Genomic DNA, 14,130 nt, shown 5'->3' with positions numbered 1-14,130 from the left:
TATCTCTACTGTCATCGAAAACTCCATGGACGTCTTCCCTGGTCCTAACTTTGATGACGTGGTGTTCAAGTTGATCGGTTTCAACGATAAGCTCTCTTCCTACGAGTCTGCTACTGATGTCGCTCTTCACCAGGCGTTTTATTCCAACAGAGGTGGATATTCGTCTCGTGGACGTGGTTACAACAGAGGTGGATCTCGTGGAAGAGGAGGTTACTCCACTCAAGGACGCGGCTTTCCACAGCAGATCAGTCAAGGTTCCGGACGTGGTGGCGCTCCTGTTGGAGAGAGACCGACATGTCAGATCTGCAATAAGTTTGGTCATCCAGCTTACAAATGTTACAAGCGGTTTGACCATTCTTTTCAGTCCGAAGAGTATCATCGAGCTTTGGCTGCTATGCGTTCTCCACAACACCAAGTACCAGGACCAGAGTGGTGTGCAGACTCAGGCGCAACAGCTCACATCACAAATCAGATCTCTCAGCTTCAGTCTGCTCAGGCTTACACAGGAGGTGACACGGTCTTGGTTGGTAACGGCGAGTATCTTCCGATAACTCATGTTGGTACTGCAGAACTGCCGAGTCTTCAGGGTAAGCTTCTCTTAAATGATGTTCTCGTTTGTCCATCCATTACGAAATCTCTATTGTCAGTATCAAAACTTACAGCTGACTACCCTTGTTGCATTGAGTTCGATTCTGATAGTGTTGTTGTGAAGGACAAACAGACAAGGCAGCTTCTAACCAAAGGCAGTAGACAGAAGGACCTATACGTTTTGGAGAACCCGCAGTTCATGGCCTACTATTCTCACAGACAGAGGGCCGCTAGTGATGATGTGTGGCACTTGAGGCTAGGCCACCCACATCAAGATGTTCTCCAGCGTCTATCAACGAATAAAGCCATCTCCTTCAATAAATCCAGTTCTCAGTTCTGTGAGGCTTGTCAACTTGGAAAGTCGAGTCGTTTACCTTTTTCTCCTTCAGAGTTTGTAGCTACCAAGCCTTTAGAGCGAGTGCATTGTGACCTCTGGGGGCCGTCTCCAGTTGTCTCCACTCAAGGCTTTAGATTTTATGCAGTCTTTGTTGATCATTATTCAAGATACAGTTGGTTGTACCCTTTGAAGTTAAAATCAGATTTCTTTTCGGTGTTCTTGAGCTTTCAGAAATATGTTGAGAATCAATTAGACTGCAAAGTCAAAACATTACAAACCGATGGTGGAGGAGAGTTTACAAGTAACCAACTGAAACAACATCTAGCTATGTGTGGCATCAAACATCAAATGTCGTGTCCCCACACTCCTCAACAAAACGGTCTTGCAGAGAGGAAGCACCGTCACGTTACAGAGCTTGGACTAGCCCTGATGTTTCACAGCAAAGTCCCTCATCAGCTCTGGGTAGAAGCTTTTCTCACGGCTGCTTATCTAAGTAACCTGCTACCTTCTTCAGTGCTTCCTAATCATGCTAGTCCTTATGAACTATTGGTTGGAAAGCCCCCGGTGTACACATCCTTGCGAGTCTTTGGCTGTAGTTGTTATCCGTTCCTCCGGCCTTATGCTGAGAACAAGTTTGATCCCAAAAGTCTGCATTGTGTGTTCTTGGGGTATAGTGAGCAGCATAAAGGTTACTGGTGTCTTCATCCTCCAAGCGCTAGAGTGTTTGTCAGTCGTCATGTTCTGTTCAACGAAGCTTCGTTCCCCTATCAGAAAGAGTATCAAGCGTTTCTGAAGTTTGAAGATACTAAACTACTCACTGCTTGGAAGTCTGAGTTTGTTGTTGAACCTCCTTCGCAGTTACAGTCTGAGCCTGAAGAAGAGTACATTCCTCCGGTTCGACAACCTCAGATACCTGCAAGTCCAGCGCCTACTATTTTCTCTGATGAAGATTTCCCTCCCCTGCAGTCCCCTGTTGCTCCACCTCCCCAAGCGCCTCCGCAAATACATCCTATGGTGACAAGAGGAAAGGATGGAATTAGAAAACCAAACCCACGCTACATTCTCATGTCTGTCAAGACAAATTATCCTGAACCAAAGTCTGTTGCAGCTGCTCTTAAGGATCCTTATTGGACTGCTGCAATGGGTCATGAGAAGAACAATATGGAGTTGACACATACTTGGGATTTGGTTCCTCCTCCTGCAGATGCTCAACCAGTGAGTTGTGGTTGGGTTTACAAGTCACAGTTCAATGCTGATGGAACATTGAAGAAGCGCAGAGCACGACTTGTGGCAAGAGGAAATGAACAAGAAGAAGGTATCGACTTTGTTGAAACGTACAGTCCAGTTGTGCGTACTGCAACTATCCGTTCTGTCCTTCACATTGCAACTGTCAAAGGATGGAAAATCAAACAACTTGATGTCGAGAATGCGTTTCTCCATGGTGATTTGAAAGAGACAGTGTACATGAAGCAGCCTCCTGGATTCATCGATCCAACCAAGCCTCATTATCTCTGTAAATTGCGTAAAGCTATCTATGGCCTCCGTCAATCTCCCCGAGCTTGGTTTGATAAGTTCAGCACATTTCTGTTGGATTTTGGCTTCAAGTGTACTCACGGTGATCCGTCTCTGTTTGTGTATCTTCATGGCCCCGACGTGATCTATCTTTTGCTTTATGTCGATGACATGCTTCTCACAAGCAACAATGACAAGCTTATCGACAAGCTCATGATCACTCTGCAGTCAACGTTCCGTATGAAGGATATGGGGCCCGTTCACTATTTTCTTGGCATTCAAGTCCAGTCCCACGATGATGGCTTGTTCTTGTGTCAAGAGAAATACACAAAGGATCTCTTGGAGATTGCAGGCATGGCTGGTTGTGATCCGATGCCTACCCCTTTGCCTCTTCAGTTGGATAGAGTTACCGGTCAAGATGAGCTGTTTCCGGAACCCACATACTTTCGGAGTCTAGCCGGAAAGTTGCAGTATCTCACCTTGACAAGACCCGACATTCAGTTCGCTGTGAATTACGTCTGTCAAAAGATGCATGCTCCCACAAAGGCAGACTTCTCCAATCTCAAACGTATACTGCGTTATCTGAAAGGCTCAAGCAATCTTGGTTTGAATATCAACGCGTCTACGGGTTTCCTTCTGTATGGATTCAGTGACATCGATTGGGCGGGTTGTCGAGAGACGCGTCGTTCCACTGGAGGTTTGTGCACGTTTCTTGGCTCCAACATCATCTCGTGGTCTGCTAAACGTCATCCCACTGTCTCTCGTTCCTCGACTGAAGCAGAGTATCGCACTCTCTCCATCACTGCAACAGAACTGAAATGGTTGGCTTCGCTCCTTGGTGAGATGGGAATCTCTCTACCTGATCCTCCGCAGTTGTTCTGTGATAATCTATTTGCTGTATATCTCACCGCGAACCCTGCTCTGCATAATCGGTCGAAACACTTTGACACCGACTTCCATTATGTTCGTGAAAGGGTCGCACTCGGAGCTCTTGTCGTCAGTCATATTCCGGCAGCACAACAGCTTGCCGACATATTCACAAAGTCGTTAGCTAAGCAACCGTTCTGCAACTTGCGTGACAAACTCGGCGTTGTCTTACCTCCCACGCCTCGTTTGCGGGGGTGTGTAATCAGTAACGCGTCTAACACTCCAGTTCAGCCAGAGTCTTTGATGTGTGCTAAAGCCCACACAACTGGGCCTTCGATTCCTCAGCCCATTAAGTCTGTTTTGTCTCCTCTCAACGGTAACAGAGGAAAGGTGGTGGTGACGACAAACCACGGTCGTTGTACGAGCTCTGCAAAGCTGGACGTCAAGTTGCATAACAGATTTGATTCTCTGAGGTTGTGTGCTGTCACCAGCTAAGCTGTGACGTGTCTGTCTTATCTGAGCACACAATCCTTCTTTATATATCATCACTCTGTAATCGTATTTTGGTCAAGGAAAAACGTTAGTAAAAGTTATTTTCTTCATCTTTCTCTCAAGCTTTGCATAAGCTTTCATGAGATGGCAGCTTTGACAAAGGGGATAGATGAAACCTGTCACTTATTATATTATGTGTGTTAAGATTGACTAGAAAGAGTCTAGAATAAGATGCTATCGTAATATTTTCCAACATCTAGGAAGAAAGCTTATCCAACTTTTCTTTCTTCATGTGTAAGGTTCTAAATATTTCTTATTGGTTGAGAAAAGAAAACAATAATAAAAAAGGCACATGATGGTTACGTAATTAACATATGTTATCTTGAAGACTTGTGTGGGGGGGAAACAGAGATAAAACCAAATATATTAAAAGGAACCGCGTGGCGTGAAAACTACGGCTCGATCAGCAGACGTTTCCTCTGTTTCAATAAAAGGCAGAACTATTTATGCAGCCGACACACGTCGTGATATTTCGATTAGAAATCGCACTCTGAGAAATTTCAAAATCAAATCAAATCTCTTCATTCGTCTCTGGACAAATCCTCGAGGATCAGAAATCTCTTAAGCTTCTTGGTACGTTTATCTTCAATTTTTGGAAGTCTTTTTTTCTGGCTTTTACGTGTTAGAAGACAATTTTTATGCTAATTAACATTCAATATACTTTCTTATGTCCTTGTATATATATTTCTTCGAATCCGAAAGTAACAAATCTCGAAAACAGATATTGAAGTAGATTGCTAATGGTGTTTTGGTTTTTGAAACCCTAGAAACCAGTGTTAGTATTTGAACCTCTAGTGTCCCAAACGAATCTTCATTCTTTTTCTTTGTCCGAGATGAATTTGTATGTGAGGCGATGAGAACCGATTTGCGTCTTGATTTTTCTTTTTCTTTTTCATTCTTTTTCTTTTTCTTTGTCTTTTTCTTGGTTATGCATGCATGTTGATATCGATTTGCGTCTTGATTTTTTTTTCTTTTGAAGCTAATTGTTCTTATGGCAACAAATAAAAACTAGGTTAAGTTGTTTTCTTCTTTTCATAATAAAACTGATTGTCTCATGGAGCTAATGCAATAAAATATTTATTTTTCCTTCACAATCTTATGACAAAAGGTGTTTTCTTCTTTACAGTGTTTGATTACTTTGAGATCAAAGTTTGAGAAAAAATGGGAGAGGATCAGAATAATAATCACAATGACAAAGGAATCTTTCACCACTTAGCTGGATTTGCAGCCGGACACTACCCACCTCACGGTCATCATGGTTATGGTCATCACGGAGCTCCTTATCCATACCCTCCTCCACCTCCTCCTCATGGCTATCCACCAGCTGCTTATCCTCCACACGCTGGTTACCCTCCAGCCGGTTATCCTCCAGCTGGTTACCCTCCTGCCGGTTACCCTCCAGCTGGTTATCCACCTCACGGTTATCCCGGTCCATCTCACTCTGGTAATTTCAATCTCTCAACATTTGTTTTCTTTCTCCTACCAATGTCTTTCTGTATTCTGTTTTTTTTTTATAAAATGATTCCACAATTAAGGGCCACAATTTTTAGCATTGCTAAGTGCAAATATGGCTTTTGAAAACAATTGAGACATTTCGGAATGATGACGATGAAGTATTGTTATTGTTACAGGACACCACCCCGGAGGTATGGGAGGGATGTTAGCGGGTGGAGCGGCTTTGGCAGCTGCGGCCGTTGGTGCTCATCATATGTCTCACCACGGACACTATGGTCACCACCACGGTCATGGCTTTGGCTACGGGTATCACGGTCACGGTAAGTTCAAACACGGAAAGTTCAAGCACGGGAAATTCGGGAAACATGGCATGTTTGGGAAGCACAAGGGGAAATTCTTCAAGAAGTGGAAGTGATTGTTCTCTCAAAAGATTGATCATATTCAGAGACTATACATTATCCTTTCGTAATAACAACAAATGCTGAAGTCTCTGAGGAAGTTTAAGTTACATAGTTATTGTGAGCCTTAAGAGCTTAAAAGACATAATTTTATTGGTTTAATTTAATGAAGCTTTTCTTTTGTTTACATTGGCATGTATAAAGTTAACTCTCTTTTGTTAGTCGGAAACTGATATCCACTTGTTTTAAAACGTTCGATTCTTATATACTGATGGATAATCTTCCATAAACCTCATTTTTTTTCTTCTTGTCCTTAAAATTGGTTTTGTTAATACTTAATTATCCTTCTTTACGAGCTTGAAAATTTTGTACATGTGTATAATACTATGTATTGATATCTGAACTTTTTTTGGCTGTGTTACCTAACAAGTAAGACCGCGATATCTGAACTATATAAATCGAATACAATCATTGTAACTTTATAAACTAGCTGATCCATTCCGACTCCAAAAGAACGTGTCACTAGTAGGTTAAAGCAGCGGTACAGAGAAACAATGTTGTCACGCTTTATTGCGATATAATTACGCATTGACAGAATTGTGGTGTACGATCGAGTCTTATGGATGACTAAATGTTGACGTTCGACAGACACAGCATAAAAGGACAAAGCCTAATGCCGTCTTAACTCGATACACCTCTTCGATGTGAGAAACAACATATCATATTCTTAAACCTCCTGAATGTCCATTTTCTTAACTCAAATTGTACTAAACATTTTCCTTCATTTTCTGATTTTTAATATTAAGGAATAAGCAAGAGAATAATCAGTAATGTAAGTAAATTGTGTTTGAAAATCGAATGGTGACAGACAGTAACTTTGGACTGATGCTGAAGGCTGAAGCATCATAATCTTTTTTTTTCCTTTTCGTTTTATAATAGTAATAGATTGGGCTTCTTGGAATTCGTCACCATGTGAGTCATAGTTACAAGATTCGTCCGAAGTTACCGATTCTTATTGATTGACCTTAACTCCGGAACAAAAAGTAAATTAAAAATTCAATAGTTTGTGTGCAAATTTGTAATTGCTGATGAATGACCCGATCGTTGATAAAGATATTTTAATAATTTATACATCATAAGATTTTGATTCTATTCTATGTCGTATGTAAATTATTGCAGGTTTTAAAACCAAATATTTGATGCCACCTCACAAATATAAACAAATTATTTGTAGTTCCAACCCATGTTCAAGAGAGTCAAGAATACTCCTTTAGGTAGTCCTCTTCCTCACCAACAATTTACCAACTACTTGAAAGGTACTAGCCTCTATATCTTTATGTAAATTTCCCGTTACCAACCATAATAAAACTGAAAAGTATCTAACATATCTCCTTATTTATACATCATTCTCAAACACCTTCGACATCGCGTAAAGATATGTTCACGCACACACCAAATGTATTATCTACTCATCTTTTATCGTATTTATTTAAAAAAACTTACATTAGTAAATTCATCCATTTCTATACACTGCTCACAGTGTGTATTTACTAATCTAGAATACTTAAAAAGGAAAGAAACGAATTTATAGATAAAGCTAAAGCATAAAGCATCTAATTCTGGACCTTTTAGTTCTATGCCCTGTTCTAAACTACGCTAGGCGCTAGTCGGGCGGCGAGTCCGGGCCTAGCGAGTTACCGAAAAATCGGGGAGTATTCGGAGATTACGCGGGGCCTAGTTTTAAATACAATTTAATATATTTATAATATGTTTAGTTAATTTTAAATATGATGAGTACTCGGACACAAGTTCTTATACATAATTATAACTTTTTTAGATAACTTTTTGAAACGATCTCCTTTCAATTTATCGAACATTTAGATTTGGGCGTGTTTGATACGAGAAAATCCCTAATGTAGTATATATGTGTTTGTTTTGGGTTAGATAACTAATTGTAACTATTTAGTAATCAATAATTATACAAATCTGTTAATAATGAATAAAAATAATCAATCGTATTTCAGCTTTAAAAAAAAAAAAAAAAAAAAAAAAAAAAACTTAGGCGGTCAACGCGGGAATTAGGCGGTCAAACGCGGGTCAACGCCTGGATTCACCGATTTGGCCCAACTCGCCGCGGCCACCCACCGAATAGCGCCCAGGCGGCCGCCTAGGCGGCTAGGCGGCCGCGTTTTTGAACAGGGGTTCTATGTATATATATATATTTTTTCTCTGTCATCTATTAGCTCAACTCCAATAATGCTATTGTACACAAAAGATCATTGTGTTTGTACTTTGTAATAAAAAGAGACCAACAAGGTTACCGCCAAATCATTTGCTTCACGTAAAGCGAGACCATCTAACTACCTCTTTGAAAAAAAAGAAACATACATTCTGTGGAAAAAATATTAAAAACATTATTTTCTTTTTAAAATTTTAATTTAAAGAAAGTTGGTTTTAAAATGATGTTGATAATAATAAAAACAACACATGTCCTTTTATCGTTAAAGATAAATTATTATTATTATTTTGTCCATAGATATATTAGTTAAACAACACAGGAAAAAAATACACTCATTTGTCAAAGAGAACCAAAAGATAAGGAATGAGAGAGAGGAGAAAGACACTTGACCTCACCATCTCTCTCTCTCTCTCTCCTCTTCTTAAATCTCTTTTGTGTTCTGTAATATTAGAAACACAACAAACACCAAATGGGTTCAATGTCAAACCCTAACCCATGGTCTCCATACGACTCATACAACGACTGCTCTCAAGGAGTCTGCAACCTCTACTGCCCACAGTGGTGCTACCTAATCTTCCCTCCTCCTCCTCCTTCCTTCCTCGACTACGACGAAGACTCCTCTCCCTCCACCTTCTCCCCTCTCCTCATCGCCCTCATCGGAATCCTCGCCACCGCCTTCATCCTCGTCACCTACTACACTCTCATCTCCAAATACTGCCACCGCCGCGGCCAAACCTCCTCCTCCTCCTCGGAACCTCCCGGCGGCGGTGTATCCACCTCCAACGCCGCGGCGGTGGCGGGAGATGGTCTCAACGACGCTCTGATCAAATCGATTACGGTTTATAAGTACAAGAAGGGCGATGGATACGTGGACGGCTCTGATTGCTCTGTCTGTTTGAGTGAGTTCGAAGAGGACGAGAGCTTGAGGCTGTTGCCGAAATGCAACCACGCGTTTCACCTCCCTTGTATCGACACGTGGCTGAGATCTCACTCTAACTGCCCTCTCTGCCGCGCCTTCGTCACCGTCACCGGGAGGATCAATCCCGTCGCTAACCAATCTAACGCCGTTCATCCGATCGCGACGGAGTCTGTTAGCCGCGCCAGCGGCGGAGGAGGAGCGGCGGAGGTTAGTTTAACTGCGGCTGAGTACAATCACCGGACCGGCGATGAGTCCGTCGTGGAGGATCTAGAAATCGGATCGCGATCACAATCGCCGGAGGAGCACGGAGACGCGACGAAGGATGAAGAAGATCCGCCGCCGATGATGCGGAGATCGGTGTCGTTGATCGGTGATGTATCTGCCGGAGTAGGAACTTCACAGCAGCAGCAGCGAGAGGAAGATGGAGATGGCGAAGGGAAGTCGCCACCGCCTACGGCGGGGAAGAGTTCAATGGCGATGAAGAGATCGGTGTCGACGGGAAGATTCATCTTCTCGAGGCACGATCGTGCTAGAAATTACAGTTTACCCAATTAAGTACTGTGGAACATATTATTTGTTATTAAACTTTTTTTTACTGTATTTAGTAAATTAATGATGATTCATACACTTCACTACAGAAGATCTATCTAGTGGTCACTTTTTCAAACGATGAAAAGTAAAAGTGTTCATTACTTTAAGTACTTCTGTTCCCTCCTAAATTTATGGAGCGTACAATACAAGTTATAAAGCAATGTGATTTTATTTTTTAGGAGAACCGTCGGTGAGACTTGAGAGAGGGGGAATCAAATTAGTTTTTATTCTTTTTAATAAGAAAAAGCAAAGTGATTTTATTTTTGAGGAGAACCGTCGGTGAGACTTGAGAGAGGGGGAATCAAATAACTTTTTAATAAGAAAATACAAAGTTATAATGAACATTGTGCATGTTAACCAAAAAGGGGTATACAAACAGAGTATAAATCAACATGTTTGCTACTCTTATGAGCTTAAGCTTCCGCGCCATATTACAAACCAGGTCATCGGATATATGATATATTGATCATTTATAGATGGTAACTGATATAACCAGCCATGTCCTGAAAATAAAGTGGCCCAGCACTCAAAATCTTATCCTTCCCTTCCAAAGCAGCGTGTCGTATTCAGGCTGATCGTCTTATCGATTTTTCCAACACACCACGTCTGATTCTGTTAAGTGTGTTGCCACAATAGATACTTAATCACATTTTGTTTGCATTGCATTTTAAAAACATTGTGTTTACAAGGAAAAGAGGTCGTATTAGGGTATATTAAAAAACACATTTCTAAAACATATATAGCACCTTTCATTTACTGTAAATACATAAAAGTGGTAAATGTGAACATGTTGACCTTTGCATATATAATCCAAAAGAAACATTGTTGACAGAAGAAAATTTGGAGATCAGAGAAGAATCTTTGATACATGCAAGACTTCTTCTGAATAATGATCATCTAGTTTCTCAGTGGTGCAGAAAATGAAGAAAATAGTGTACGGATATGGGTCCTATGGACCCAACAAAAATAACATTAACCACTCGTCAATACTCAGTACTATACAAATTTAGAAGAAGAAAAAAAAATAACTTAATGATCTTCTTGGATCATGAATCATGTCACGGGGATAATATCAGTATATCACACAAAGATTTTAAAACGAAAACCACACAAAGAAATTGTTTTTATGAATCATGATATCTTTTCGTGAGCTTGTGTCTCTCTTTCACGCTGTGTACGATTTTTGTTGAGTGTTTTGCCTTTTTGTGAGCGTGTAAGCATATGCATATCCATAATAAAACTAACAATATGATTATATGTACTAGTAACCTAATTAACCTTACCCTACATTGACAAAAACAGGCGCCACGCCAATGGGGATCCAGAAAATTAGTAAACATGGGGCATATAATATAAGAAAGTGTTAATACAAGGATATATAAACAATATGCATGTGACACATAATGCAATAACATTTAAAATAAAGGTTATTTACATAAATATACATGAGGAGCATAATGCAATAACACTCAAAATAAAGGGTTTACATAAATTTTAAACAAAAATCTCAAAAAAAAAAAGGTAGGATACGTGCCACACACTGACCCCACCTGCATCCGCCCCTTGCCACTCCTAAAGAAACATGTACAAATATGCTAGAGAACATGGATCTATATTAAAGGCTAGAAAAGTGTGTACAACTATGTTATAGAACTGGCCATAGATGTGAAAAATGTGCAAAACATAGATGTGAAAGAACGGTTGTGGCTAAACTGGCCATACATGTGAAAAATGTGGAAAAAATCAAAGTTACACAATGACTTGTTTATTTTACACAATGTACAAAAAAATGGAAAATCATGTATTAGACATCGTGAACGTTCGTGGCATCTTGGTTGATAACACGACCACCTTATCATGTAGTCTTATGATATATTACCAGCATTGAAGTTGTTCTCCATGAAAGACAAAAGGGCTGAGGAAATAATTAATCAAACCCCAACTATCATAGTAAAAGCTGAAAATTCCAACTTTGAACATATATATTTACGAAAAAAATTTGTTATTTTCTCACCTTAAAAGTATTTTTACATTTCCTACTTCCACTCTTATAAGCGTTACAAGGACACTACTAATAAAACTTACGAGAATTACTATAAAAGACTGTACAAATTTACAATTATCCTATGAAGATTCATACTTGACGGTTCTATATGTATAATTATTAATGAACATTTAATTAAACCATTAGAATAAAATATTTCTACAAATTTAAAATTATTTAGCTAAAATAAACAAAACCAAGTACGCATTTAGCGGTCTTTTCAAAACAGAAAGGGAAAATAACAAATCAAGAACACACAGAAAAACAAAACAAGAGAAACACGATTGTTAGGTCTTGTTCATCGTGTGTTCAGATTGAATGGATCAGAGAAGAAGAGGTGATCCAAGAATATACATCGTCACTCTTCTTTTTCTTTCATGTATCCTCTCAGGAGGAGTCCTTCTCGGACTTTACCTCCACCTCCCTGATCCGAATCCTCTGTTTCTGCAAGCGGGAATGTTCTTCGTTTGTGTCCCTTGGCTCTTCTGGCTCTTGGCTTACCTTTACTCCTGCGTCCTCAAGCCTTGCGCGGTCTCTGTGAGCAAGAAGAGCGTTTCCAGTTTCGATCCGGAGAAAGGCGAGGAGAAGAACAACAAGAATGTCTCGGAGAACGAAATGTCAGCTTTAGATCCTGTGGCTGAGGTTGAGCCGAGTGAGAAAGCTAACCCTCATTGACGTGTGGGACAAGGAATGCTACCATGTTGAAGAACCCATACAAGTATTTGTTCTGTTGTGGCTTTATTTTTGTTTTTCTTATGGTTTTGTGATGAATTAAAAAGTTAATGATTAACTAAAACAGAGTATTTTAATCATTAACTAAAAAGATTTCTCAGAAACAGGGGAGGGAGAAACAGAACAAAAGCAAGAGCTCCGCACTGCCTGAAAGTAATTAAATAAGAAACAGAATATTTTAGTTATTTTTCATTTATCTGTACTAGTGAAGATGAATCTTCGTCTTCTTCCTCCTGACATACACACACTTATCTTCTTCCAACGATGAACAAGACATTCATGATTCTCAATCCCAAGCCCTAACAGCTTTTTAGTCTTTACTCTTCTCCATCTCATCATCATCATCTTCACCAAAAACCCCAATCTCTTCAATACCTCTTTAGGTATCACGTATCTGATGCTAAGAAACAAACAAAACATGGAACAACTCTGATAGAGTTTTGTCAATTAAAAAGCTAACATCCCTCTACTGTCAACCGCAGCAAACAAACTGTTGCGAGAGAATCATTCAAATGAACAACAACAAACATCCAGAAACTTTATTTCTAATTCGTTTTTGATAAAAAAAGCTTCAAATTTTATTTGATAAATAGCTTTGTCCTTCAAATAAATAATAGATATTCATTCTTGTAATGTTCATAAAGAAAAAAGCTTCAAACTTCAGAAGGGGTCTTTGTTGTCATTTGATCAACCGCATGCACAACGTTCTGAAGCTCCTCCCAAATGGCTTTGTAGACCATCCTCTGTCTGTTCACTGCAGATTGTCCCTCGAAAGCCGCTGATACCACATTTATGCTACAAAAAACATACATAATACATAAACAATCCTGATGTTACGTAACATAATCTTCTAATATGACAAGTAAAAGTAAGACGATTGCTGCGTATGTATCTGTTTCTGCTAATACAAGAACTCAAAAGCTTAACATCAGGAGAACAGATGATGGATCAAGTTCTAACTTAAAACCCCAAACTTTGATGATTCTACAAAGTGAAGATGAATGCTAGTGCTTGAGTTCGAAAGCTTTTGGGATTTTGTTTTTCCACACAGTACAGAGCAACTTAATCATCAACGTTCTTACCAAGCAATGAAGGAAAAGTGATCTTAAAATGTGATATTTGTTTCTATACATATCAAACTTCAATAAACACTACTCATAGCACTTACACATGATCTGCAACTTCAGTTATGTGTAATAACGAATGGATTCGTAATATAACATGAGTTATTATGCAGAGTAATTACCAAACATGGCGTCCATCTCCAGACATATCCTTGACAGAAACCGACTCTGCATTCAACTGTTCTTTGATCTGCACAGCCAAAAAGAAACAACTCCTTGACAAACTTCACTCACACTTACAGAATCATTTGAGCTACTGAGAAGAGTGAGAGTCATCATGAACGAGATACGATTCAACTGTTGCTAAGTATCCAATCAAATTCAATTAAAATATTCCGATTTAACCTTGAGCATAATCACGAAAAAAAAAGTGAAACACACAAACACACACACAAAGATTTTAAAAATCGAACCTTTAGCTCCATTGATTGCATAAGGGTTTGATCAACAGACCCAGCATCGTTGACCTGAGAGGATCTAGCGCTGAACCCACGGCTGCGAATGTCCACGGCACCAAACCCAGAAACTCCTTTGCCGAAAACCGACGACGGCGGCGGAGGAGCAGTCTCTCCGCGAGACAAAACGGCGCTTAAACATCTGGAGCTTCTCGCGGCGGCGGGAGATGAGAGAGTTGATAGAAACGAAGCGAAGGGTCTCTTTGGAGACTGGAAAAGGAGACGAAGGCTCGCTCTTGTGGAGGAGAGAAGAACGTATGGACGAGTTGTCGCTGCCATTGCTGAGCTTTCTGGGAAGAGCTCAAAATGTTTTGGGA

General features: G+C 39.9%; 4 protein-coding genes across 4 annotated transcripts; 3 read left to right on the top strand and 1 right to left on the bottom strand.

Moving 5' to 3' along the window:
• Positions 1–4,202: 4,202 nt before the first annotated feature.
• On the top strand, positions 4,203–5,975 carry LOC130509520 (glycine-rich protein A3-like). Its single transcript, XM_057005656.1, has 3 exons — positions 4,203–4,429; positions 4,983–5,300; positions 5,488–5,975. Exons 2-3 carry the CDS (start codon positions 5,018–5,020, stop codon positions 5,724–5,726), a joined length of 522 nt encoding a protein of 173 aa, XP_056861636.1. The 5' UTR covers positions 4,203–4,429; positions 4,983–5,017; the 3' UTR covers positions 5,727–5,975.
• Positions 5,976–8,273: 2,298 nt separating this feature from the next.
• On the top strand, positions 8,274–9,499 carry LOC108844384 (RING-H2 finger protein ATL52). The gene has a single exon (XM_018617636.2). It carries the CDS (start codon positions 8,418–8,420, stop codon positions 9,420–9,422), a length of 1,005 nt encoding a protein of 334 aa, XP_018473138.2. The 5' UTR covers positions 8,274–8,417; the 3' UTR covers positions 9,423–9,499.
• A 2,321-nt stretch (positions 9,500–11,820) lies between these two features.
• LOC108845589 (uncharacterized) lies at positions 11,821–12,177 on the top strand. Its single transcript, XM_018618777.2, has one exon. It carries the CDS (start codon positions 11,821–11,823, stop codon positions 12,175–12,177), a length of 357 nt encoding a protein of 118 aa, XP_018474279.2.
• Positions 12,178–12,653: 476 nt separating this feature from the next.
• Positions 12,654–14,128, bottom strand: LOC130509000 (protein BOLA4, chloroplastic/mitochondrial-like). The gene is made up of 3 exons (XM_057004517.1): positions 13,772–14,128; positions 13,481–13,548; positions 12,654–13,029 (listed from the first exon to the last, which is right to left on the bottom strand). Exons 1-3 carry the CDS (start codon positions 14,090–14,092, stop codon positions 12,888–12,890), a joined length of 531 nt encoding a protein of 176 aa, XP_056860497.1. The 5' UTR covers positions 14,093–14,128; the 3' UTR covers positions 12,654–12,887.
• Positions 14,129–14,130: the final 2 nt, after the last annotated feature.

This window comes from Raphanus sativus, chromosome 3 (assembly GCF_000801105.2).
Source record: "Raphanus sativus cultivar WK10039 chromosome 3, ASM80110v3, whole genome shotgun sequence".
NCBI lineage: Eukaryota > Viridiplantae > Streptophyta > Magnoliopsida > Brassicales > Brassicaceae > Raphanus > Raphanus sativus.
This window is presented reverse-complemented; position numbering and strand designations above follow the sequence as displayed.